The sequence below is a fragment of the Podarcis bocagei genome, assembly GCF_964188305.1.
Source record: "Podarcis bocagei genome assembly, chromosome: 14".
NCBI classification, from domain to species: Eukaryota; Metazoa; Chordata; class Lepidosauria; order Squamata; family Lacertidae; genus Podarcis; species Podarcis bocagei.
The window spans coordinates 33,766,030-33,790,986 of record NC_138139.1 but is presented as its reverse complement, the minus strand read 5'-3'; the positions used below and the strand labels follow the sequence as shown (position 1 = coordinate 33,790,986).

General features: G+C 45.6%; 1 protein-coding gene across 6 annotated transcripts in view; it reads right to left on the bottom strand.

The window, feature by feature from the left end:
- The window catches only part of USP7 (ubiquitin specific peptidase 7), a 90,289-nt gene that overhangs the window by 55,821 nt on the left and 9,511 nt on the right, over positions 1-24,957 (bottom strand). For 2 of the 6 annotated variants that reach the window (XM_081170137.1, XM_081170138.1), the window contains exon 1: positions 22,788-23,900. The exons of 3 other annotated variants lie outside the window; for them this stretch is intronic. Coding sequence is in view for 2 of the 3 variants with exons in the window: in XM_081170138.1 (XP_081026264.1) it covers positions 22,788-22,875 (88 nt within the window). In the remaining variant the exon portion in view is untranslated. Of the gene's footprint in view, positions 1-22,787; positions 23,903-24,957 lie in introns of those variants that run through there. One more of the 6 variants, XM_081170134.1, reaches the window with a different exon arrangement.

Here is a 24,957-nt window from a genome sequence, read left to right as displayed (position 1 = left end):
TTCTTTAATAAACAGGATAAGAGTTTTTTAAGAAAAAAACTAGTAAAAATAAACTGGGGGACATCAATATATAGAAATTACAAAATCCTATAAACAATTCTGTCATAAGGCAAACAAGCAAAACCACAATGACAAAAACTAATGTTTCCAATTTAACCAAATACTTTGGTAAAAAATAAACATAGGACTTTAAACCATCATGGGTCTTAGCAGCACTTCCCATCTCATTTTTTACCTTTGACAACCCACTCACTTTCCCTCTGTTTCTCGCAAAAAGAAGGCCCCAGGCCCTATTTGTGACAACAGACTGTCTCATTCAGTGGCCTTTGAGCAATTTTACACCTTTCACCCCCCCCCTGTCCTCCTCACCCAGGTTCTCACCTGGGTGATATGAATCTTTGCCCATAAGCATCATCAGCAAGAACCTTCCACCCCTTGTTCAAAGTATAACTGAAAGCTTTTGCTTAACATTTGATTATAAGTAGACCGAGAGCCTTCCTCTGAACTCCTCAAAAAGCCACCCTTAATGAGGTTTTGCAACATGTGTTTAAATTTTCAAAATCAGACGAAAGAAATACAGTACTGTATTACGTTGGCTGGTAGCCTTAGCATGCAAGAATTGAGAGGCACTCTGTGTGCTCTCTTTTGCCCAGAGTTAATGCCATTAACACTGTAGCACAGGTGGCAATTTGTGATCTCTAAGCACTGCTGTCAATGCTACCAACAACCTACCAACCTCTTTCATACGTTACAGTCACTGCACCTCCCATATTCATCACTGCTATGGCTCTTATTACATAAGCCCTCCTGACAAGAATCATAGAATCAAAGAATCTTAGAGTTGGAAGTAACCCCAAGGGTCATCTAGTCCAACCACCTGCAATGCAGGAATCTCAGCTAAAGCATCCATGACAGATGGCCATCCAACCTCTGCTTAAAACCCTCCAAGGAAGAAGAGTCCACCACCTCTCGTGGGAATCTGTTCCACTGCTGAACAGCTCTTACTGTCAGAAAGTTTCTTCCAAATGCTTAATTGGAATTTCCTTTCTTGCAGCTTGAACCAATGGTTTGAGTCCTACCCCCCAGAGCAGGAGAAAACAAGCATGCTCCCTCCTCCATGTGACAGCCCTTAAGATATTTGAAGATGGCGATCATATCTCCTCTTTTCCAGGCTAAACATGCCCAGCTCCTTCAAGGCTTAGTTTCCAGACTCTTGATTATCTTGGTTAATAATCATAATCATAATAATTTATTATACCCCACCCATCTGGCTGGGTTTCCCCAGCCACTCTGTGCAGCTTCCAACAAAGATTAAAAATACATTAAAACATCAGTCATTATAAACTTCCCTAACATTGTTTATCTCTTTGACATCTGGTGGGAGGGCGTTCCACAGGGTGGGTACCAATACCGAGAAGGCCCTCTGCCTCCTTCCCTGTAACTTCGCTTCTTGCAGTGAGGGAACTGCCAGAAGGCCCTCGGCACTGGATCTCAGTGTCTGGGCAGAACGATGGGGGTGGAGATGCTCCTTCAGGTACACTGGGCCAAGGCCGTTTAGGGCTTTAAAGGTCAACACCAACACTTTGAATTGTGCTCAGAAACATACTGGGAGCCAATGTAGGTCTTTCAAGACTGGTGTTATGTGGTCTTGGTGGCTGCCGCATTCTGGATTAGCTTTAGTTTCCAGGTCACCTTCAAAGGTTGCCCCACGTAGAGTGCATTGCAGTAGTCCAAGCGGGAGATAACCAGAGCATGCACTACTCCTGCAAGACAGTCTGCAGGCAGGTAGGGTCTCAGCCTGCGTACCAGATGGAGCTGGTAGACAGCAGCCCTGGACACAGAATTGACCTGCACCTCCACGGACAGTTGTGAGTCCAAAATGACTCCCAGGCTGCACACCTGGTCCTTCAGGGGCACAGTTACCCCATTCAGGACCAGGGAATCCTCCACACCTGCCCACCTCCTGTCCCCCCAAAACAGTACTTCTGTCTTGCCAGGATTCAACCTCAACCCGTTAGCCGCCAACTATCCTCCAACCGCCTCCAGGCTCTCACTCACACAGTACCTTCACCACCTTCACTGGTTCAGATTTGAAAGAGAGGTAGAGCTGGGTATCATCCGCATACTGATGAATACCCAGCCCAAACACCCTGATGATCTCTCCCAGTGGCTTCATGTAGATGTTAAAAAGCATGGGGGAGATGATGGAACCCTGAGGCACCCCACAAGTGAGAGCCCAGGGGTCTGAACACTCATCCCCCAACACCACTTTCTGGACACGGCCCAGGAGGAAGGAGCGGAACCACTGTATAACAGTGCCCCCAGCTCCTCTAGCTGGTCCAGAAGGATGTTATGGTCGATGGTATCAAAGGCCGCTGAGAGATCCAACAAAACTAGGAAACAGCTTTCACCTTTGTCCCTAGCCCACTGGGGATCATCGACCAGCGCGACCAAGGCAGTTTCAGTCCCTCCTCTGCACACGTTTCAGCTTGTCAACATTCTTCTTAAATTGTGGTGCCCAGAATTGGACACAGGACTTCAAGTGTGGTCTAAGGCAGCATAGAGTGGTACTATCACTTCCGTTGATCTGGACACTATACTTCTGTTGATGTAGCCTAGAAAAAAATTAGCTTTTTTTGCTGCTGAATCACACTGACGACTCATATGAAGCTTGTGGCCCACCAAGACCCCTAGATACTTTTCATATGTACTGCTAGTAAGCCAGGTGTTCCCCATCCTATATCTGTGCATCAGGTTCTTCCTGCCTAAGTGCAGAACCTTACATTTGTCCCTATTGAAATTCATTTTGTTAGTTTGCACCCAGTTCTCCAATCTGTTACGGTCATTTTGAATTCTGATTCTGTCTTCTGCGGCATTAGCTACCCCTCCCAGTTTGGTGTCATCTGCTAGTTTGATGAGCATCCCCTCAATTCCTTCATCCAAGTCATTTATAAAGATGTTGAACAACAATGGGCCCAGGACAGAATCTTGCGGCACCCCACTTGTCACTTTTTTCCAGAATGACAATGAACCATTAATGAGTACTCTTTGGGTTCCGTCGGTCAACCAGCTACAAATCCACCTAATAGTTACCTCGTTCAACCCACATTTTACCAGCTTCCTTGCGAGAATATCATAGGAGACTTTCCCAAAAGCCTTTCTGAAATCAAGATATACGATGTCCACAGCATTTCCCTGATCCACCAAGTTTGTAATTCCATCAAATAAAGAAATCAGATTGGTCTGGCATAACTTATTTTTGAGAAACCCATGCTGGGTTGGGTCTTAGTAATCACAGCATCCTTTTCTAAATGCTCACAGACCGACTGTTGAATGATCTGTTCTAGGACCTTCCTTGGTATTGAGGTCAGCTCACCAGTTGGTAGTTACCTGAGTCTTCCTTTCTCCCCTTTTTGAAGATGAGGGGAAGACGAGGACAACATTTGACCACCTCCAGTCTGTAGGGACCTCACCTGTTCTCTAAGAATTCTCAAAGATAAAATAAAAAGGCTCTGAAATTACACCCACAAGCTCCTTTAGTACCCTTGGATGCAACTCATCAGGCCCTGGAGATTTGAATTCATTTAAAGTAGCTAGGTGTTCCCTTACTACAGTGGTACCTCGCAAGACAAAAAGAATCCGTTCTGTGATTCTCTTCGTCTAGCGGTTTTTTCGTCTTGCGAAGCAAGCCCATTGAAGGATTAGCGGATTAGCGCTATTAGCGGCTTATCTGCTGATCGGATCAGCTGATAAGCGGCTTAGCGGCTTAGAAAAAGGGGGGAAAGGGAAAAAAAAACAGCAGGAACTCGCAAGACATTGTCGTCTTGCGAAGCAAGCCCATAGGAAATTCATTTTGCGAAGCACCTCCAAAACGGAAAACTCTTTCGTCTAGCGAGTTTTCCATCTTGCGAGGCATTCGTCTTGCGGGGCACCACTGTACCTCTTTTCCTATTTTGGGCTGCAGCTTCCTCCTTACATCATTTACTCTGGTATTACCAGGTTGGGCATCGCTTTCCTTTTGGGTGAAGACAGAGGCAAAGTAGACGTTGAGTAGTTTTGCCTTTTCTCTGTCTCCCAATAGCCAGTAGTTTACCTCAAGTATTTTCCTCTCTCTTCTTGGGCCTCGACCTTCAACAGGAAGAAGTGATGAAAAGACTACCTGTGCCCCAAGTCTCTTCAGCTCCCTGCCCAGTGTCCCATAGTCCCTTGCTATGTGTGGCAGTAGTACAGTGGAACCTTGTGTTACGTAACATCCTCCTTGTGAAAGCTTCGGATTGAGCTCTGCTAACCAGGAAGTAGATGCTCCCGGTTGCAAACTTTGCCCTGGAATGCGAGCGGATATCACGCTGCAGTGGGAGGCGCCATTAGCGAAATCGCGCCTCATGTAACGAGCGGTTTCGGCTTAAGAACGGACCTCCAGAACCAATTAAGTTCGTAACCAGAGGTACCACTGTATTTGTACCCACATGAATCAGAAAGAATGGGTAGTGGTCAATAATGGGAAAAGACTGTTGGGAAAAGATGTTATTGGGGTAGGTTATGTATGGGGGCACTGCATTGCTGCTAGTGCTATCATTATATATAAGATCACTTGACCGGTTTCGATATAAGCTTGGTACAGTGTGTCTATCAATTGTTTCTTGTTGGATGGATGGTTGTGGTATGTATGTGAATTGAGATCTTTGTCCTAGGGAGTGTTTGCCCCACTTAAATGACACGTTGTATTTTGTGAAGTTTTGTGAATTTAGGGAGCAAAGACCAGAAGGTATCTGCAGGAAAGGCTGTGAAAAGCAGCTGTCTGAAATCTGGAGATCCACTGAAGACATACTGACCTACACAGATGAAAGGTCTGACTCAACACAAGACAGCTTTGGATGACCATAAATGTTCATCTTAATTGTTTCAAGGCACCTTCAAGTCTAGTAAATGCTTACAGGTGACTACTTCTTTCATATTACCAAATAGCTTACTGCCTAAGAAAGTTTATCCTGAAATACATTTGTGGCCTCTTAAAGACTAGTAAGACTAATTTTGGCTGTAAAATATTGAAAAGTACTAAATTCCTCTGGAATTCACCCCAAATGTAGCAACTGAAAACATCAAGTGAAGACAGAAATCTAGTCTGCTCACCAAAGTAACAGGTCAAAACTATAGGAACCTAGAAAGCTGCCTTATATTGAGTCTGGCTGACAGCAGCTTTCTGGGTTTTCAGACAACCATCTCTTGCAACCTTACCTGGAAATGCCAAGGGTTGAACTTGGGGTACCCTGCATGCAACACAGATGTTCTGCCACTGAGCTATGGTCCTTTATACAGTACACTCTGAAATGAATGCTATACCAGCATAATTCATCAGGAAGAAAAGTGACAGCTATAAATCCAACACCATTATTGATCAGAAAAGCTACAGAAGATCTTTTCCAGTCGATGGCATTTTCCCATCTTTCTTTTTGGTCATATTTGTACCTTGCCTTTCCTCCAAAGAGCTCATGATGGCATACAACCCATGCTCGTTCTATCCCCATCCCAATCTGAATGCAGTCCTGAGAATTTAGTTAGAACACTGAACATGGGCCAAGGAGATCCTATCTATTCTTAAGCCTGTATCCAGTAAATATACATATTTAAAGACTACACTCATCACCAGCTACGGCAATACAGTTACAGCATAAAAATGCTGGACACAAACACCATGAGCTACTACCTTTCAGAATACTGAAGAGCCTGAAAATTTAACTGTGCAAATGTTGAATCTCCCATCAGAGGAGGATTGCTAGAAATAACTTAAAATAAGTGGGGAAATTTTATCTGTCCCCACTCCCAGGCTAACTTTAACAGCTGGGTAGAAGAATCCACCTGTCAAGAATATAATGCCCAACCACCTGGCAAAATCCATTGCACTTGCTTTAAGGTGGATCTCACAATCCTTTCCAAGTAGAGAAGAGTGGGAGCTGAGCACTCTTTATCGCAATCTCTCCCAGATCATGGCAAGTGCAAATCCACTGCCATAATGTACTTGGAGAAGGAATTGCTGACAAAATAAAAATGAGCAGCTCAGATCAAAGAATTTGTTGTCCTGTGAAGGGGACCTGGTATGACAGTGCACTGACTTTTCCTTGTCTAGTGTCTGAATTATTTAATACAATAAGGAGGACTAATCTAAGGCCAGGAGGTAGGGGGGAGTTAACGGCCTGTTTATGCTTTGAGTTATCAAGATACAAAAATTCCTTAATTCCAATCATTCTCCAGTTGGCTTAATACTATCAAAAAGAGTTAGAAATTACCCTGTGGATTCAATGCAGGTTACAGCACACTGAAAGCTATTGCTCAACCCCCCTCCTACTTCTTAAATTCCACAAAATCCCAACAGCATTGAACATTCTGATCTAAACCAGCTTCTCTTAGTCACTTTTAGTGACTAAGTACCTCAACCTCAAAGTATCAGTGGCCTTATGGTGCATACGCAGCTCGTTTCCAAAAAGTTGGAATGCAGAATGTAAATTGGCTATGTGTTCATCAAATAATGCACTTTATATCAAATTCAGAAATTAATGTACATTCCACAAGACCTCTGACACCATTTGAAAATTTAATTTTACACACAAACGGACATGCAAAAAACCCCACCTTCTATCTATGCTTTATAGAAAAAATAATGAGTTAGCAATTGGACGATGCAATTCTTTATAACAACAATGGAAATCTGACACAGGTATCAAAATTAAGGAGGTGGACTGGAATAATTTGTGGGCTAAAAAACATTTAAATTACTACATCGGTGGCATGTAGCTATATAAAAAAAAATACTCCCACCTCTGCTGGAGAGGCTGCAACAAGATAGGTACAACATTCCACATGTTGGGTCGTGTGATTACGTACAGCCCTTCTGGCAGAGTCCATTTATGGAAATAAACCACATTGCAGGTCAACATGTGGAAAGTACCCCAAGTTTGGGGCTGCTAACCATTTTAAGAGAAGAGCAGCTTGACCTCTATTAAAAAGAATTACAGCAACCATTTTTCTTCTGGTGGCAGCACACATAATAGTAGTACAGAACTGGAAAGGAATGGAATATTTGCATACACCTTGCTGGAAACAGAGTGTATGGGTAATTGCTTTATCAGAAAACAATTAACAAAGAGACTACACACATTGAACAATACAAGAGATGCAGATGACTTTACTGAAATTTGCCATCCTCTGATAAAATAGTCAAATGATAATCCTGAAGAATAGCATCCACTGGAATCACAAACTGGACTGGGGCAAAACTTAATGGACTGATCTGTCCTGCAGGGGACAAGTTGGAATGGAGAGGGAATTTCTGTAATTGTGTTTATACACTGAAAACCGACAAAACTTTTTACAAATGTCAAGAAGCTGCTTGTTCCTCTTTGGTGATACTATAGACAGAGTTGGTTCATGCATCCACAATTGATGCAGAGGGCAGAGGGTACTTGCAGGAGAACACTAGTGTCTGAGATCAAAGGTTGAGTTTGCAGCAGTGGCAAGCAGGGGTAGAAAGGAAGACAACAAAAACAGAGCTGGGTTGTAAAAGGTCACAGTTTTATTACATACAGCTTCTGTAGACTTCGGCGTAAAGCAGCAGAAGCATAGTGGCCGACAGGCCAACTACTCAGCCCACCCTCAGGACAAACTGTAAGGTAGCCCAAGACAGCATATGATTCAATCACTATTCTGTGCACAGGCAATAACTTGGGGTGCTGTATTTCAGACTGCTTTGTGCCCGTAACCTCTGAGGTCCTTTAAGTGCCATCATCTATGAGGGCCTGTGAGGAGTCCATCCCTACGTACTCCCTCAAAAATGTTGTCTCTGTCTGAAGCCCAGTTATACACTTTTGAGAACAGCAAAGCAACACTTTACATAAGGGTTAGTCAACATGGTATCCTATAGATCAGGGGTGGCCAACTCCCAAGAGACTGTGATCTACTCACAGAGTTAAAAACTGGCAGTGATCTACCCCCTTTTGGGGGGTTCGGGTCAAATTTGTTGAGTTTTTTCAGGGAGGAGGCAAAATGCTGAGCTTTTTTTTAGGGGAGCCACAGTTGTTCAGCTTCTTTGGGGGGAGCCAATGATCTACCTGTGATCTACTGCAGACGTCCAGTGATCTACCTATTGGACATGCCTCCTATAGATGTTATTGGACCAAAACTCCCCTCAGTGCCATCAGCCAGGAAAAACAGGATATGTAGTTTGGGGAAAATTGGAGAGTACCACGTTGGCTACCCTTGTGTTATATTTGCTTTGCTGTGAAGAGACTAGGAACCCCAGCCATCACTCATAACAGTCTATGGATCTGGAAAAATTCCTTCCCAGATCCTAGAACTAGATCAGGAATCTCAGAGGTGCTCATGCCCTTAACTGACATGCAGACCTTACCTACAAATTAGTTTTATTTTTATGCACTGTAACTGCTGTCATGGCTGTCCTTCAATGCTCATATAACTACAAGATGACACTTAAACCAACCTTTTTCAGTGTAGATACTTCACTGAGTTGCAAATGTATTAGCAAGCCCCTATTTTACATGAGCTACACCCCACATAATATACCTAGGGCTGCTCTTTTCTCTTTTGCCATTGAATAAGTCCCTGCAGGAAAGGAAGGAAAACTGCTCTGCAAAATTTCTTTCATGACTTTGCCCAGATTCCACTTGCTAACTACTCCAAGGACTCCTACGGAATAGCAGGGAAAGGGGGAGGAGGCAGAGGCAGAACACAAAGAAGTGTGTTGCAAATGAGATATAGAAAAATCTCTAGAGGCATGGCTCCAATTTGTGTTCTATTTTAAGATGGCAATCGAACTTTTAACTGGTTAACTGTACCAATTAATCGATTACCACATTAATTCCAAATGAGTTTGTTTACAGACCTGGATCTCTTGCTGACAAAAAAATTGAGGGCAGAGAAAAACTTCAAAGAGGCCAATTCATTAGATAAATATTTTCACTGTAATTCTGTTGATCCAATAATCACAGTATATTATTCTGAAGTTTAAATATTTTCTTTTCTACACGTGCATTGATTAGAGTATGTAGACCGTTAGGTACTGGAACAGTCACTTTCTAGAAAAGAAGCAAGTTAACCCACATATATATCTATACAGCCTTTTATATCATGCATATATTTCACAACTCTCTGCTTGCTATCTCAATTATGGAAGAGTCTTCATTTCAGTTTACATGGTGAGACTGCACATAAAACTATATAGCAGTAAGAAGAACTTAACAGCAACCTTTGCAAAACTGGTACCCGCTAGATGTTTTTGTCGACAACTCCCACCACCACCGGCCAGCACAACCATTGGCAGTCCAAAACATCTAGAGGGCACCAGGCTGGTGAAGGCTGTTTTATAGGAAAAGCATTTACAAAAATCAACAGGATTGTATGAAAATCAACATTTTATGCTTCACAGCACAATGGTCCTACACAATGTGTTAAATTTATCACATTAACAGTGGCTAACATGCTATTTGTGCTAAGTATTAAGCAGCAGGAGGAGGAAGATACAGCCCAAAAATTATCATGGCCCTTTGCATGGTGAGCAAGATTTTATGAAGAAACCCAGCTGGCTTAAGATGTTGTCATCACTTTTGCTGTCACAAAAATTTACACAGGGGCTGGGAACACATTGAAGCCACCTCTGCTTCCAGGTCAGATCTGTTCTGAACCATTTACATTCAGTTTCTTACGCACATGGAAAGGGAGTGTTGTAGCATGAATTTGGTTGAAACACACAGACTGCATAGCAGCTCATAACTCCCAGGACCTGCTGCAAGCTCACAGAAAGACACAATTTCCCCACCAGCTTCCGTGCCTCCTGGCCTTATGGTCAATAAAGAGTAAAAGTACTGCATGGTAGCCTGCTACACAGCAGCAAAGCGCTGGATCTGAATCTTGCTCCATCTCCCTTCTATAAAGATTATTAAGATGCTGATTAATGGTCTCAAATGAACATTCAGGAAGTCATGATGAAGGACATTCACAACCAGCCTCTGCCCTTGAAGCACATTTACAATCAACCTTGTGCAAGGGTCTTACTGTTCACGGTCCTTTCTAATCATCTGCTTATCTAAAATATTCATAGACATCAATGTTGTTACCATAATAAATACGCAATACACAACAGACTTTACAACACTTAAAGCTTCTAAGTTTGATGTAATATATTCTCTTACATAGAAAAGCAGCTTCTAACACAATGTGTTTGATAAAATACCATAATTCAGTTTAAGAAATTGTATGTTTGCAATAAATTCAGTTTTCCTTTAAAACTAGGTTGTTGTTTTTTTAAGGGGGGAGGGAATGAATTTAATTTCCAACTTAAAAACAATGAGATGTATTCTATCACAGTTGCACAATGCATTTGATCCCTGGAGTCACCCTATGTTTTGTGATTGCAGGAGTTTTATTGTACAGTAATTAGAAGGTTTTAAAACTGTTTTAAATGCTGTATTTTAAACTGTGTAACCCACCCGGCACCTTAGTGTGAAGGGAGGATAATTAGTAACAACAGTAATAATAATCCTGAGCACCATATGACTTAAACAGGATGGGTTTTTAAATTACACTTTACAATTTACCTCATAACGGAGTCCAATAACAGAGCAAGTCAAACTGTATATAGAGTAGTACTGTACAGGGTGTTGTGGTAGTACATGGGATGGAATGTCATTGCCTTTTCAGGCTTGGTTTGGGAGGGAGTAACTGGACTTCCAGTAGCAGCCAAGAAAACATATGTAGTAATTATTTAGAAAAAATATTTATATACCACAAAAAACCAAACATCATAAAAAGTTAAAAACAAGTTGAAAGCAAAAATAAATTAAAAACAAACCTCAACAGTCCATTGTGGGGGATGTATTCTTAATTGTCTGCATAGGCCTGGCAGAATAAAAGTTTTCAGTATGCTTTTAAAGGTTGGCACAGAAGGGGGCTGCTGAATCTCTACTGGCAGGGTGTTCCATAGGACAGGACTGATGATCTCTCATTGTTGTCCGTGGAACCTCACCAACTTGGGGAATGAACAAAGACACTCCTGCAGATGATCTAAGTGATCAAGCTGGAATATAAGGATTCAGGTGATCTCTGGGATATCCTGGACCCTGGTTGTTCAAGGCTTTGTAAATCAATACAAGAATCTTGAACCATGGTTCAGTAGTAGTAGATGGGCAGCCAGTGCAGCTGTTTTAAACGTCACATGTTTTTGACCAGATGTTTTTGACCCATCAGCAACCTGGCTGCAGCATTCTGCACCAGCTGGAGTTTCTGAACCAGACCCAAGAGCCGCCCCATATGCTCTACTTGCAGGATGCAAGCCTCATTTACATTGTGCATGTGAGCTTGTAAATATCCACTTGCCCAGGCTGAGTAAAAGTTACCCCCAGGTGATTAAACATTTTTCATAAACTGGATAAGAGTTACCGTATTTTTCGGACTATTGGACGCACCGGTCCATAGGACGCACCTAGATTTGGGGGGGGGGGGAATAAAGGCAAAAAAAATTTATCCCCCCCCCCCCGCCAGGCGCGGGGCGGGGCGGGGAAGCCCGAGCTTCCCCCTCCCCCAGAACGGGACCCAGAGCCATGCCGAAGCTGCGCGCAGCTTTGGCATCGCTCTGGGAGCTTGCGGGGCTGGGGGAGGAGGAAGCCTTCCGCAAGCCTCCAAACCATGTCGGGAGACAGCGGGATGGCGCGCTGCGCCTCTCCCGCTGTCCCCCGAGTTTGCGGGGCTGGGCCAGCCTTCTAACCAAGTCGGGGGACAGCGGGAAGGGCGCGCTGCGCCCCTGCCGCTGTCTCCCGAGTTTGCGGGGCTGGCGACGGGGAGGAGCAGGCTTCTCCCCCCGCCAGCCTTCTAACCAAGTCGGGGGACAGCGGGAATGGCGCGCTGCGCCCCTGCCGCTGTCTCCCGAGTTTGCGGGGCTGGCGACGGGGAGGAGCAGGCTTCTCCCCCCGCCAGCCTTCTAGACAAGTCGGGGGACAGCGGCAAAGGCGCGCTGCGCCTCTCCCGCTGTCTCCCGAGTTTGCGGGGCTGGCGACGTGGAGGAGCAGGCTCCCCCCCCCCGCCAGCCTTCTAACCAAGTCGGGGGACAGCGGGAATGGCGCGCTGCGCCTCTCCCGCTGTCTCCAGAGTTTGCGGGGCTGGCGACGTGGAGGAGCAGGCTCCCCCCCCCGCCAGCCTTCTAACCAAGTCGGGGGACAGCGGGAATGGCGCGCTGCGCCTCTCCCGCTGTCTCCCGAGTTTGCGGGGCTGGCGACGGGGAGGAGCAGGCTCCCCGCCCCAGCCTTCTAACCAAGTCGGGGGACAGCGGGAAGGGCGCGCTGCGCCTCTCCCGCTGTCCCCCGAGCTTGTGGGGCTGGCGGTGGGGCTCTCCTGAAGCCTGGAGGTTGTGGGGCTGGGGGGGAGAGAAGCAGGCTGCCATCCCGCTATTCCCCGACCTGATCTGGAGGTTGTGGGGATGGTGGGGGGGAGAAGCAGGCTTGCTTCTCCCACCCCCAGCCTCCAGATCAGGTCGGGGAATAGCGGGATGGCGGAGCGCTGCCATCCCGCTATTCCCCGACCTGATCTGGAGGTTGTGGGGATGGTGGTGGTGGGGGGGAGAAGCAGGCTTGCTTCTCCCACCCCCAGCCTCCAGATCAGGTCGGGGAATAGCGGGATGGCGGAGCGCTGCCATCCCGCTATTCCCCGACCTGATCTGGAGGTTGTGGGGATGGTGGGGGGGGAGAAGCAGGCTTGCTTCTCCCCCCGCCAGCCTCCAGATCAGGTCGGGGAATAGCGGGGTGGCGGCTCTGCGCCTCCCCGCTGTCCCCAGCTTTTGGGTGCAGGCTGCTGCCCGCAAGCCTTGCGAGCCCGCGGGACATCCCGCCGGGCTTGCAAGACTTGGGATAGCTTCCTGAAGCCTGGAGAGCGAGAGGGGTCGGTGCGCACGGACCCCTCTCGCTCTCCAGGCTTCAGCAAAAGCCTGCATTCGCACCATAGGACGCACACACATTTCCCCTTCATTTTTGGAGGGGAAAAAGTGTGTCCTATAGTGCGAAAAATACGGTATTTCCTCCTCCTCAAAACTGTCAATGACAAACATAGCAGTGTGCAGACGAGCAAGTTAGCAACTGCTGTGAATTTATTTGCAAGGTTGATACAAATACACAAGTTGGTTAACTGTATACAATACAAAGAATAAATACAAATGTTAAGAATTAACTCTGCTCGGTAAAAAATTGAATTAATCTGCAAATGTTATAACAAGGAAAGAGATCTTCCTTGGGGAAAAGGAAAGAGGATGATTTGGTTCCATCCGTCGATTCTATTCTACAAGACATATTTTGCATCCACATACAATCTGCAGGACTTCAGAACAGTGCTGTCATTGTTCCAGTTTTTCTAGTAATAATGCATATTAATAAATAACTCTTTGAGAGAGTTGGGGCAAGTTGCAGCTCATCACCAGTCTACTCCTGCCTCTGCACCTTCACTGCCAATTCCAAACACCCTGTTGTGTCATTTAAGGTACTGGCTAGACTGCTTTAACTGCTACAGTTTAGATGCACAACACAATTTCACTTGAGTAAGTTAATTACCTGTACTAAGTTAAGCCAGTCTCAAGAAGAACATGATTTTACAATAAAGTAATGTGTGTTCCCGGTACACACAATATATAAATGAACTAAGTTACTAAGCCACTATAGGAACCATTTGGAAACAGTATGGTTGCATGCCACACCAACCTCACAGCAGTGTGAGATTCCAGGGGTTCCAAGCACTTACCCAGGTTTGATTTTCTCAAAATGAGGGGTAGTAGAGACTGTGGTGTCTTTATGATATATGGTTTATTCTCTCTCTCTCTCTCTCTCTCTCTCTCTCTCTCTCTCTCACACACACACACACACACACACACACACCAACCAAACATGAGCATATGATAGAGGGGCTTATACCATTAGCACCCCAAAAGCAGGAAGGTCTTGCTTCTCCCATAGCCACAGCCTTGTATTCCAGCTGAAATCAGGCATGGCTCTGTCTCTTAGCTGCCTCAGCTAACACACCTGACTCTGGCTTTTTGTATTTCTAACTACCAGACAGTTGAGGGAGGGGGCACAGTCATTTGTCCTCTGGCACACAGCCACTTCCTTAACAATTCATACTTAGGGGGCCATTACAAAGAAACTTGTCTAGCTATTGCAGCAATTGAATCCCTGTTGGATCCAGGAATTGAAAGGGACTCGAGCATACATCCTTCCATCCCCACTGCAACTAAACTCACAACACTATGTAATTGTATTTCTTATTTTTCCAAACAGAACAATGTATTCATGTTTAAATGAACTTACATGATCTTAAGTGTCAAAATCTGTTTAAACAAAAAAAATTTAAACAAAGTTAAATTCCTGTTTTGCTGTCATTCTTTCAAGATGCCTTGAAGGCTCTGGAGAAATTTGGTGCTTTTTAATTTTTTTTTAAACTATAAACACAGCTTCAGAATGTTTGCCATGATGTGCCATTTTCTACTGGCGGTTCCCTCATTGCGAGAAGCAAAGCTACAGTGAACCAGGCAGAGGGCCTTCTCGGTAGTGGCGCCTGCCCTGTGGAACGCCCTCCCATCAGATGTCAAAGCGATAAACAACTACCTGACATTCAGAAGACATCTTAAGGCAGCCCTGTTCAGGGAAGTTTTTAATGTGTGAAATTTTAATGTATTTTTGGTCTCTGTGGAAGCCGCCCAGAGTGGCTGGGGAAACCCAGCCAGATGGGCGGGGTACAAATAATAAATTTATTATTATTATTATTATTATTATTATTATTATTATTATTATTATTATTATTATTATTATTATTATTACTGTGTACAGGGTGACCTGTTGGACCAAACAACAACATAATCACTGTTCAGGTAGGTGGCAGTGTTGGTCTGATGCAGTCAAAATAAATCAAAAAATTGTTCAGTAGCACCTCAGAGACCAACTAAGTTTGTTCTGGGTACGTCAAAGTGCAAGTAGATAAACAGGTACCGCTCTGGCAGGAAGGTAAACAGCGTTTCCGTGCACTGCTCTGGTTTCGCCAGAAGTGGCTTAGTCATGCTAGCCACATGACCCAGAAAAACTGTCTGCGGACAAACGTCGGCTCCCTCAGCCAGTACAGCGAGATGAGCACCGCAACCCCAGAGTCATTCGCAACTGGATTTAACTGTCAGGGGTCCTTTACCTTTTAAGGTGCTACTGGGCAATTTTTTAATTTATAATCACCGTTATTATTCTTCAATATAACATGATTTCTTATCTTTCCTTCACTACAAGGTCCAAGGGTGGGTTATAGCAGTTTAGAAATACAGCTTTGCCCCCCTCCCCGAGTCATAACAGTATATAGCTAAGTTTAAGTCACACTCACAATATTTTCCAGTGAAATGAGAGGAGAATGTAACTTCGGACTTTCTGCCATGGTCCTGCCTTTCCCAAACTTATGTGTGGGGTTTCCACCCCTCATCACACACTCCACACACACATATATTTTTAGAAATCCCTTAGGGAGGTGGTATTCACTGAAGTGCTTCTACTACTGCAAGGATTTCCTCTTGTGTAATGGAGCTTCCTCTCTCCCTTCTCAAATATGCACCAGAAGGTTGGGGGGAAATCCAGAACAGATTTAGGACACAGGTAGGCAAAGGAAGGAGAAGTTCCACCACAAAGCCAGAAGTCCTTACACTAGTGGAAGCATTTCATGGGATACCACCTTTATAGTTTGCTTAAATTTTTTTAAAAGTCTCAAAGTGCTACACAACATGATAAAACAGATAGGTAGATACATACATACACACACACAGCATCAGCAGTTTTGCTAAGAAAGTTAGTAGCTATCCTATACTCCTTTATACTTAGTAAAGCCTATGGAAGATGCCAAATTGAGAACAGAAAGTGAAGGGCCAAAATCAAATATTCTGCTCCATAGTAGCCTGGTTTGGGGGAGGGGATGTATACAAAGAAGCAGCAAGAAATTACTGCTTGGTCTTCCAATTAAACATCAAACTGCCACTGGGCATGAGCAAAATCAACAGCAGCCAGGATATGTCTAGCAATAGACAATTGGTGGAAATATGTTTAACAAGTGTTTCAGTTCTGCAAATGAAAGTATATGATCAGCTAAGAAAAGCCTGGGTGCTTCCTGATGAACTACATATGCAGCAAGACACTATCTCATCTTTAGTGACTCTTCCTGACAGAACAAGGAAGAAGCACAAATCTTAACAACTGAGGCTTCACAAGTCATAATTACATCCAATGACAACTCCTAGGTTCCAGATCATTAAGAATGGTTTGAAGCTGACTAATTTCAATAACCCATAGTTAACACAAACTTCACTTTATCCAGGTTCAGACATAGCAAACCAGTTGAGCAAGAGGAGCCTTCTAATCTCCTTCTGGTCACACAGGGGAAAAAATCACATGAACGCAAGGCTCCTGCATCTACGGAATACTAAACTTTGGTTTAGCAATATGCATGAAACAGGCAAACATCCCTATGGACTTCAGCATGCATTTCTAAGCTATACGTTATATTTTTATTTACTGTGTCCTCAAGTGCACACCGCTATTCTTCAAAGATCAAGCAGTGGGTTGTATCCAACAAAGTTTTACTCAGGGAAGACCCACTGAAATTAATGAACCTCAGTAATCGTGTCAGTTCATTTCAGAGGGTCTACTCTGAGTATGAGTAACTTTGAATACAACCCAATGTATATTTACCACACTGACAAAGGGGCAATTATAACAGTAGAAATCTTGACAACTACCGTATTTTTTGCTCTAGAAGACTCACTTTTTCCCTCCTAAAAAGTAAGGGGACATGTATGTGCGTCTTATGGAGCGAATGCAGGCTGCGCAGCTATCCCAGAAGCCGGAACAGCAAGAGGGATTGCTGCTTTCACTGCACAGCGATCCCTCTTGCTGTTCTGGCTTCTGAGATTCAGAATATTTTTTTTCTTGTTTTCCTCCTCCAAAAACTAGGTGCGTCTGTGGTCTGGTGCGTCTTATAGAGCGAAAAATATGGTATTCCCCTTGGAAATGAGAGTTATAAATATGCTAGTCCAAAGTATATTATCCTAGAAACCTTATGCATCACTATAATGACCAACATCATGACTAGTGTGTATGAAGCATACCTAGTCAGTTAACAAGATTGATTTGGTTTGACATCAGATTTATTTATTATTGTATTTTAATACAATTTACTATAAAATTGATGTTATCTATTAAATTGTGTGTCTGTCAAGGACCAAAGTGATGCCAGCTTACCATTTACCTCTTTCCACCAACCTCCCTCCTGAAAGTTTACAACACTTCTGATTCTCAAGTGCTATATAGGTCCAGCATTTACTAGAAGCACTAATGGCAGAAAGAAGTGTTTCAAAAGAGAAAGGAAAGCGAGAAAGTTTTGCATTGACCCTTTGGTATAAATGGATGTCTTCCTTTCCCCGTCCTCCTACATTTCTATGTCATCCTCTCAAGCCTTAAAACTATAGAGGTCTGAAACAATAGTTTCTGATTCTTTAAATATAATTTATATTCAAATATTTATAAAATATGTTAACTGAATTTCTGCCACAAGGCAATCAAAGAAGCAAACAACATCAAAATCCACCTTGCTTAAAACCATGTTTAAAACAAGCAACAGCAGCACTCATTTCAATAATTCAAAGAGAGATAACAAGCAAAACCAAGTGCATTTTGCTTCAAAGGTAGACTAGGATTCTATTTTTATGGCAACAAGACTTGTGAAGGGTTGGACATCTCCCAGACATATACAGGTTCACCAAGCCAAGATCCAGGTAGCCAGTGGATTCATTTTGGAGCATTCACCCAGCCAATTACCAAAAGTGAGCTGAAATAGTCATGTGAAATGCTTCTTCTAAAAGAAGGGAAAACTCCTTTCTCCTAAACAGCACCAGGATATCTTAATGTTCAAGAACAGCTAGAAGTTTTTGATCCCTCACAGTACAATTAGAGGCCTGTGGACTCTCTCATCCATGTCTCTGAGCTGTTGGCAGCATTATTGTATATTGTCTTGAGACAACTGTGTAGAAGCTGATTGATAAGTTAATTATGATATTAGTAAATAACAACCCAAAAGGCAGAAACAGCATCCCACTCTACAGTACTGTAGACTGCTTTGCAGATGAAAACTGCTCCTGTCACAACAACAACTATTTTTACTAAATTCTTCACAGTGAACTGAATCCACTGTTTTTATTCTGCCTCAAATAAGTATGGTAAAAAATGAAAAATCTGAAGCTTTGTTATAAGCTATTGCCTGATGTTACAAGTTCAGTATTTGATCACATTTCTTCTGTATACAGATAATCTTTTGTGGTGGTATGCTATTTTGCAGTGCTGTAAAATCAAATTGCAAAATCAACAATACATTGATTGGAGTTTTTTAAACTGGATATTACTGAGAAAGGGAAAGTAATTAAGAACAGTGGAAGCAATAAAAGAATTGACTTATAAATGACTTGAAGGCAATATCAGAGTCTAAACACAAGAGCATTAACAACAAAAAGAAAAACATGTTTGCTGCAATAAAGGAGAAAGCTTCTGAATAATTCTAAGAAAAATATTAGGAGTATTTCCAGAAGTCAAGAGGAGAAAGAGAATAGGTCTGCATCAGCTTTAGAACATTCTAAGAAAATGTTGTCAGCATTCTCGCTTACAGTAAAGCTTTATGTAAATACCAAGACAATCTATTCACAACCTTTGTCTAGGACCCCATTCCCATATATAATCAGTACTGATTATTACTTGGAGCAGCATCCTTAGTAAGGTATAGAAACCAAGATCTCATGTCAAGTCCAAAGGTCTCCTTACACAGCACTCATCTCCCAAGACATCCCTGCTGCCTTGGCTACAGTTGAAAACCCTCTCTTGTTTGACCCCCTTTCTCTGTGGTTCTTTTCTTCAGTTGGTTCTCTTCCTAGTTTTCTAAGTTTCATTTCAGTATTCCCATTTGGGGAAGTCCTTCCTATGTTTTCCTTCTCCGGTCTGGGGCTCCTCACGTGTGGATTTGAGCACCACCTTTATGTGGATGGCAGTTCAACCTTTTTAACCCAAAACATTCTCTCTTCAGCCCCATATGGTCAAGTGCATTTTCTCCTCTTCTCTTCTGCAGCTTGACTGTGGTAAAAAGATGCAGCCCTCTTCTCTTTTACAAACAGAAAATGTTCATCAGAGCAACTGCATTGTGGTGGAATACTCCAGGATTCCTTGGAAAGTTATCAGAAATCTTTCAAATATCAGTAATAGAGCTCAAGTGAAAAAGGTCTAAGTTCATACATACTGATGTGGGAGGGGTCAAACTTAGTTGTAAATAACAAAGAATTTTTTTTAATGTTGGCAATGTAAAAATTTGGCAAATAAATGAATAAAGTGGTGTTTTAATTTACAACAATATCAAAACTAAGTACGTAGAGGACACAGGACCTTCAAGCATGAAGCAAGATCAAATTGACCATTGTAACCAAGGTCCAAACCTGAATTTGCAAGATGCTCTGTACTTTTCAGCTAGCAAAAGGTCAACCAGTACATTTCAAGATACTCAATCCTTAAGTCCCACTGAAAGGGGAGGAGAATGACCCCTTAAAGTTCAGCTAATGCTCTGGTTGATGTAGGGAACTAGAATACATACTCTGAGCCTGTGCCTTGATACCAAGCAGATATAGATACAGCTCTTTCAACAATAAATTTGTACATGTCTCTTAACTTGCCACAAAGTAACACATGACTAGTTCTCACTCTATTGGTAAACCTCTAGGTGGGTTGTACCATTTCAGATATTAGGTGAAGTCTCTCAAGATACAGTAATAAGAAGTTCCTGCATATGAAACACAAAAATCTCCACACACACAATCATATCACATATTTGTTTTCATGTACATTAATATCAGAAGACCCAGCTGGATCAGCGCAAAGGCCCATCTAATTCAGCATGCTATTTTCACAGTGCCCATGGCAATCCCATCTTAATTCTACCATAAGTAGCAAAAGTGACAACATTTTAGCTCTATTTTAACCAATCGCCCTGCACTTTTATGGTTTAATCACCTTTTAGGCTAACACCGAAGCCAGTCTGAATATTTTTATTATTCTTAAGGATAGCAACATCTTGATCACCTTTCTGCAGGGATGCTTTTGATTTTCTGATCCCCAAAGTCTTTAATCTTGTTACTGATCAAGATATAGAGAGAATAGATGGTGGGTTTTAATACTGTTTCTAAGAAGTCATCAGCACTTTCTGCATAGAAAAAAAGAAAACCTTTTTGTTGTTTTTATATCTAAATATGATGCAGCCTTCCTTATTTTAAACCACTATGGCTACAGTCTTATACACAATTACATGGGAGTGAGCCCCAGGTAGACCGGCACAGGACTGCACCTTTAAGACCTGGAGCATGATCCCTGGGAGTGTTTTCTTCCTTCCCCCACCCTGGGATGACTGAGCAGGGTCAGTGCCCTATGACTACATATTTAAGAGCATTACCCAGAGAGAGGATTCGTCCCGCATCGAGAGCCCTTCCCCATCCCAATGCATTTTCTGTAAATAACCCCTAGTACGAGCAGAGCAGTGGCCCAATTAAAAATGGCGAGCATCTCGCGTGGCTGGCTGTGTGCAGGATACAATAGAAGGGGGCTGGAAGCTTTTAGAAAGAAAGAAAAAACCCAAACGCCAAGCGGCTGCCGGAATCAACAGTCGGGGGAAGGGGAGATTGGGGAGAAAGCAGCATTCCTGAGCGCAGCGATCTGTCCCAAGAAAAGGGATATCACCGAGGCCCCCCATTGCCAGAACCAGTTCGACACCGTTCCTTCTCCACCCCCCACCCCCAAAATACACTGCAAAGAAGCACCTCCTGCTCGAGGTCAACCGATCTCGGAGCCCTGCAAAGAAGCAATATTGGGGCACCCGAAGTGTCCGCCGCTTTCTCAAGCTTTGCAGCTAGAGAAAGATGCTTTGCTCATAATGTTCACGCCAGAGCTCTCCACAAGAAGTGAACTCCCAACTTCCACGAAAGTCAGGGACAAACTCCCCTCCCCCCGGTTTTTCTCTTTATGGGAAACACCTCTTTTCTCTCCCCACCCCCAATTTAGAAGCCTCCGGGACACCGCCCCGCGCCCCGCCCCAAGAGCGGCAAACCAGCTCGCATACACAGAGGCGCGCGCACCCCGTTCCCCAGCCTGGAAAACAAGCAGAGCAGCCACCCCTTCTTCGCCGGCTTCCTAAAACTTTTCAACTTCGGCCTCACGGCGCACACAAGAGTCAAATGAAAGCGGCTCTCCGATCTGGAGAAAGCCAGCCCTTATATTTCCCAAAAGCTCTTTCCAAGTCGGCTGGTGGGATAGGACCTGGAGCAGCAGCCTTATCTGCCCAGTATCTTCAAGGAAAAGCAGGCATGGCCGGTGGGGCAGGAGACAAAAAGGAGGCCCCAGCCCTAAAGGGGAAGGAAGGCTACAGGGAAAGGATGCCGGCCACAGAACTAAGATACGTGTCCCTGTAGTGGATGAGGAATAGAGAGGAATTAAGGGTGTATTTCCAGAAGACCAAGCAGTGCCTTGTGCAGGGATATGCTGCAGGGATTACTGAGAATGGAGAGAGCACAGAACCAGGAGACCTGTAAAGGTCAAGGCAATCCAAAGGTTGGTGGGTAAAATGGGTGCAGAACTATGGAATACAGAGATGATGTGTCTCTTTCAACATTCAAATGAGTTGGAAGAGAGAGGTATAAGCTTTTTTATATGCCTAAGGAAGAGAAATTGGAAAGCAAGATCTGAAGGCGCAGTTTAGGCACAGAGTTGAAAGGAATCAAAATATGACTACACGGATATGTCATGGATAAGAACATGGATATGGTGCTGCAGGAGTATCACGTTAGACTGTGTGGAGGCACATGCAGAGTAAAGTGATGAGATAGCTGCAGGCTTGAAAGATAAAGTGACTGGAGTTCTCACAAAGTTGAGATAATGCCAGGAAGGGGAAAACTGTGGGAGGGGGTACTATAAAGTTAGGAAATCAAAAGCCTACATAGTATTAGGGGCCAAGGGAGAAGAAAATAAGGAAGAGAGTCAAGGTATGCAAAGGGGGAAAGTGTTTGGGGAAAGTAAGTGTATGGGGGAAACACAGAATCTGGGGGCTTTGGAACTGAGGTCATGGATCTAAGTGTATGAGAAAAGGGTGCATGGGGGGAGATGCTGAAGAAAGCAGAGAAACTTAAAATAGAAGATACAAAAGCTGAGAAAAAGTGTGAGGCCCCTAAGGTCAGCAGGAGAAGTAAAAGATAGCTAGATACAATATGCGGGAGGGACTGCAGTAGGGGTGCAGGAATAAATAAGTGCCAGGATGGAAACATAGTTGGAAAAGGAGAAATCATAAGGGGAAGAACAGGGGTGTATGCTCATTATTTATTTCAAAGAAGGTTTAAAAAACAAGAGGGAGGGGAGAGGGACTACCACCATCCAGTGCCATCCAGGATGTTGAGGGGGGCGGGTGTAGGTGTCTGTGGAGGAACTGCAGAACCAAAACAGAGGAGTCACCGTCCTGGGGGGAGGGAGGAGAGTGGGAATGGATTGCAAAAGACACTTGAGATGAGGGGGTGGGGGGAGGATGCTGAAAGGAGGGAGAAATGGGGGCGCAGAAAGAAAGTGTGGGAGGTGGAGTAAATGCAGACTGCAATCTGCGAAGCAGGGGAGGCTGCATCCTCCACACACAAACAGCGCAAAACCCCCTGCCCCTACCTTCCATCTCCATGTCCTCGGGCTCGCTCAGCTGCTGCTCCCCGGGCTTCTGCTGCTGCTGTTGTTGCTGTTGCTGGTGGTGGTTCATGTCGGGCTGCGGGAGCTCAGGCTCGGCGGCCTGGGCCTTGGCTGAGGGAGGAGGGCGAGGAGGCGGCGGCGGCAGGAGCTGCTGCGGAGGCCCAGCGGCGAGAGGCGATGAGCGCTGGAAAGGCAGGAGCTGCTGAGGCAGAGACTGGGGCTGACGGCGGGGCGGCTCCGCGGCCTGGAGCTGGTGAGGCTGCAATTGCTGCTGCTGCTGTTGGGCTTCGGGCTGCTGCTGCTGCTGCTGAACTCCGGCGGCGGGCAGGGAGCGGGCGGCCGCCGGGGGAGGCAGCGAGACGCGCACGTATTTACTGGCTATTCGCCCAATGGCGGCGGGGGTGGAAGTGGGAGGAGGAGTGAGGAAGGAGGAGGATGGAGGGCCGAGCTCGCCTCAGAGCGGGTGCAGGCTGAGGCAAAGTCCCGGTCCGGCGGTGGCTGCGGAGGAGGAGGGCGACGTCTAGGCCCTGCTGCTGCTGGGTCTCCTCCTCCTCCCCCCGGGCTGGGCCGGCTCCGGTGAGGAGGGAGGCCCGGCGGCGCGGGCAGCGCCAAGGCGGGCGGGCTCCTTCGACGGCGACAGGCGGCGTTGGGAGCGAGTCGGGCCTGCTCCTCCTCCGCCGCCTTCGCTGCCTCTCAAAATGGCGGCCGCGAAATGTCACATCCGCATGGAGGATGGGGGCTCCGCCGGAGTGTCGCGGCGGCGTGAGGAGGGAGAGAGAGAAGGCCGACCGGGTGGCTGGCGAGCTAGCCAGGGAGGGCAAGAGGAGGAGGTGGCCGCCGCGGCGGTAACAGCAGCAGCAGCGGAGGACGAGATGCTCCGCCTCGCCTGCTTCAGCTCGGCCTGCAACGGCCGGGAGGAGGAGGAGAGTGAGCGAAAGAGTGGGAGGGAGCGAGGGACGAGCTCAGGACGACGGAAGGAAGGAAGGAAAGAAGGAAGCGGGAGGGAGGGAGAGAGAGAGAGAGCAGCGCCGCGGCAGCCCCGGGAACAGCAGCTACCGCCGCCACAGCGAAAGGGAAGAGGAGGAGGAGGAGCCACTGAGGCGAAGGCCGGCCGGGGCGCGGAACGCCACCCCCCCCCCCAACACACGCACAGACCCACACGCTGTCCCGGGGGAGGGTCGGAAGGAAAGAGTGAGAGCAGAATATGGGGGAGGCCGGAGAGATTGGGAAGGAAGAGGGGTGTATGGGGGAAGGAGGGGTGCGAGGTTGTGGGTGAGATTGAAAGAGGGGGTGGGAACAAGGGGGGTAGAGGTAAACTAGGGAAGGTGGGAAGGAAGAGAGGTGCACTTAGAGGGTGCTGGCGGTGGGTGAGACTGGAAGAGGAGGGAGATGGAGGGAATGCGAAAGTTGGGGGTAGAGGAGAGAGAGATGAAAGGCAGAGGGTCCTACGGCGGGGGGAGGGGAGTAGGAAGGGTGTAATTCGAAAAGGGAGGGGAGGGGATGCGAAAAGTTGGGGAGGTGCAAGATGAAAACAAAGGGGACCCTGGAAACATTACGACGGGGCATTAAGGATGTACTTGGGGATGTGCTTAGTGGAGGGGTGAGGAGATGGCAATGGGAACAGCAGGGAGGGGAGGGGGAGGGAAGTGTGGGTGTCTTGGAGGAATGAAGGAGAGCAGGAAGGAATTGGGGTTTATTTGGAGGGTTCGGGGCAGGGGTGCCTGGCGGTGGGCAAAATTGAAATGGGAGGTAAGGGTGGGGAGAGCAGGGAGGACTGGTGGGGGCGTACCCGAGGGAGCGGAAGAATGGGAAGTTGCTGGGTGGGGGGGATGTGAGAAAAATAGAGTACAGAGAGATGCAAATCAGAGACCCTTGAAGAAAGGGGCAACAGTCAGGTGTGAGGAGCTGGAGGAATGTGGAAGATGGCCAGGGCAGAAAGCATGCCAGAGGATAGAGAAGAATGGTAAGGTGGGGGTTCTGTTGAAGCAGTGTAAGACTGATGAAATGTTTGGAATGTGAAAGGAGGGGAAGTCAGTTGTGGGAGAGGTATAAGGGGAAGGTTTGGAGGAGGTAGGTCACATTCACACCATACATTTAAAGCTCGATGATACTACTTTAAACAGTCATGGTTTCTCCCCCCCCCCCCCAAGAA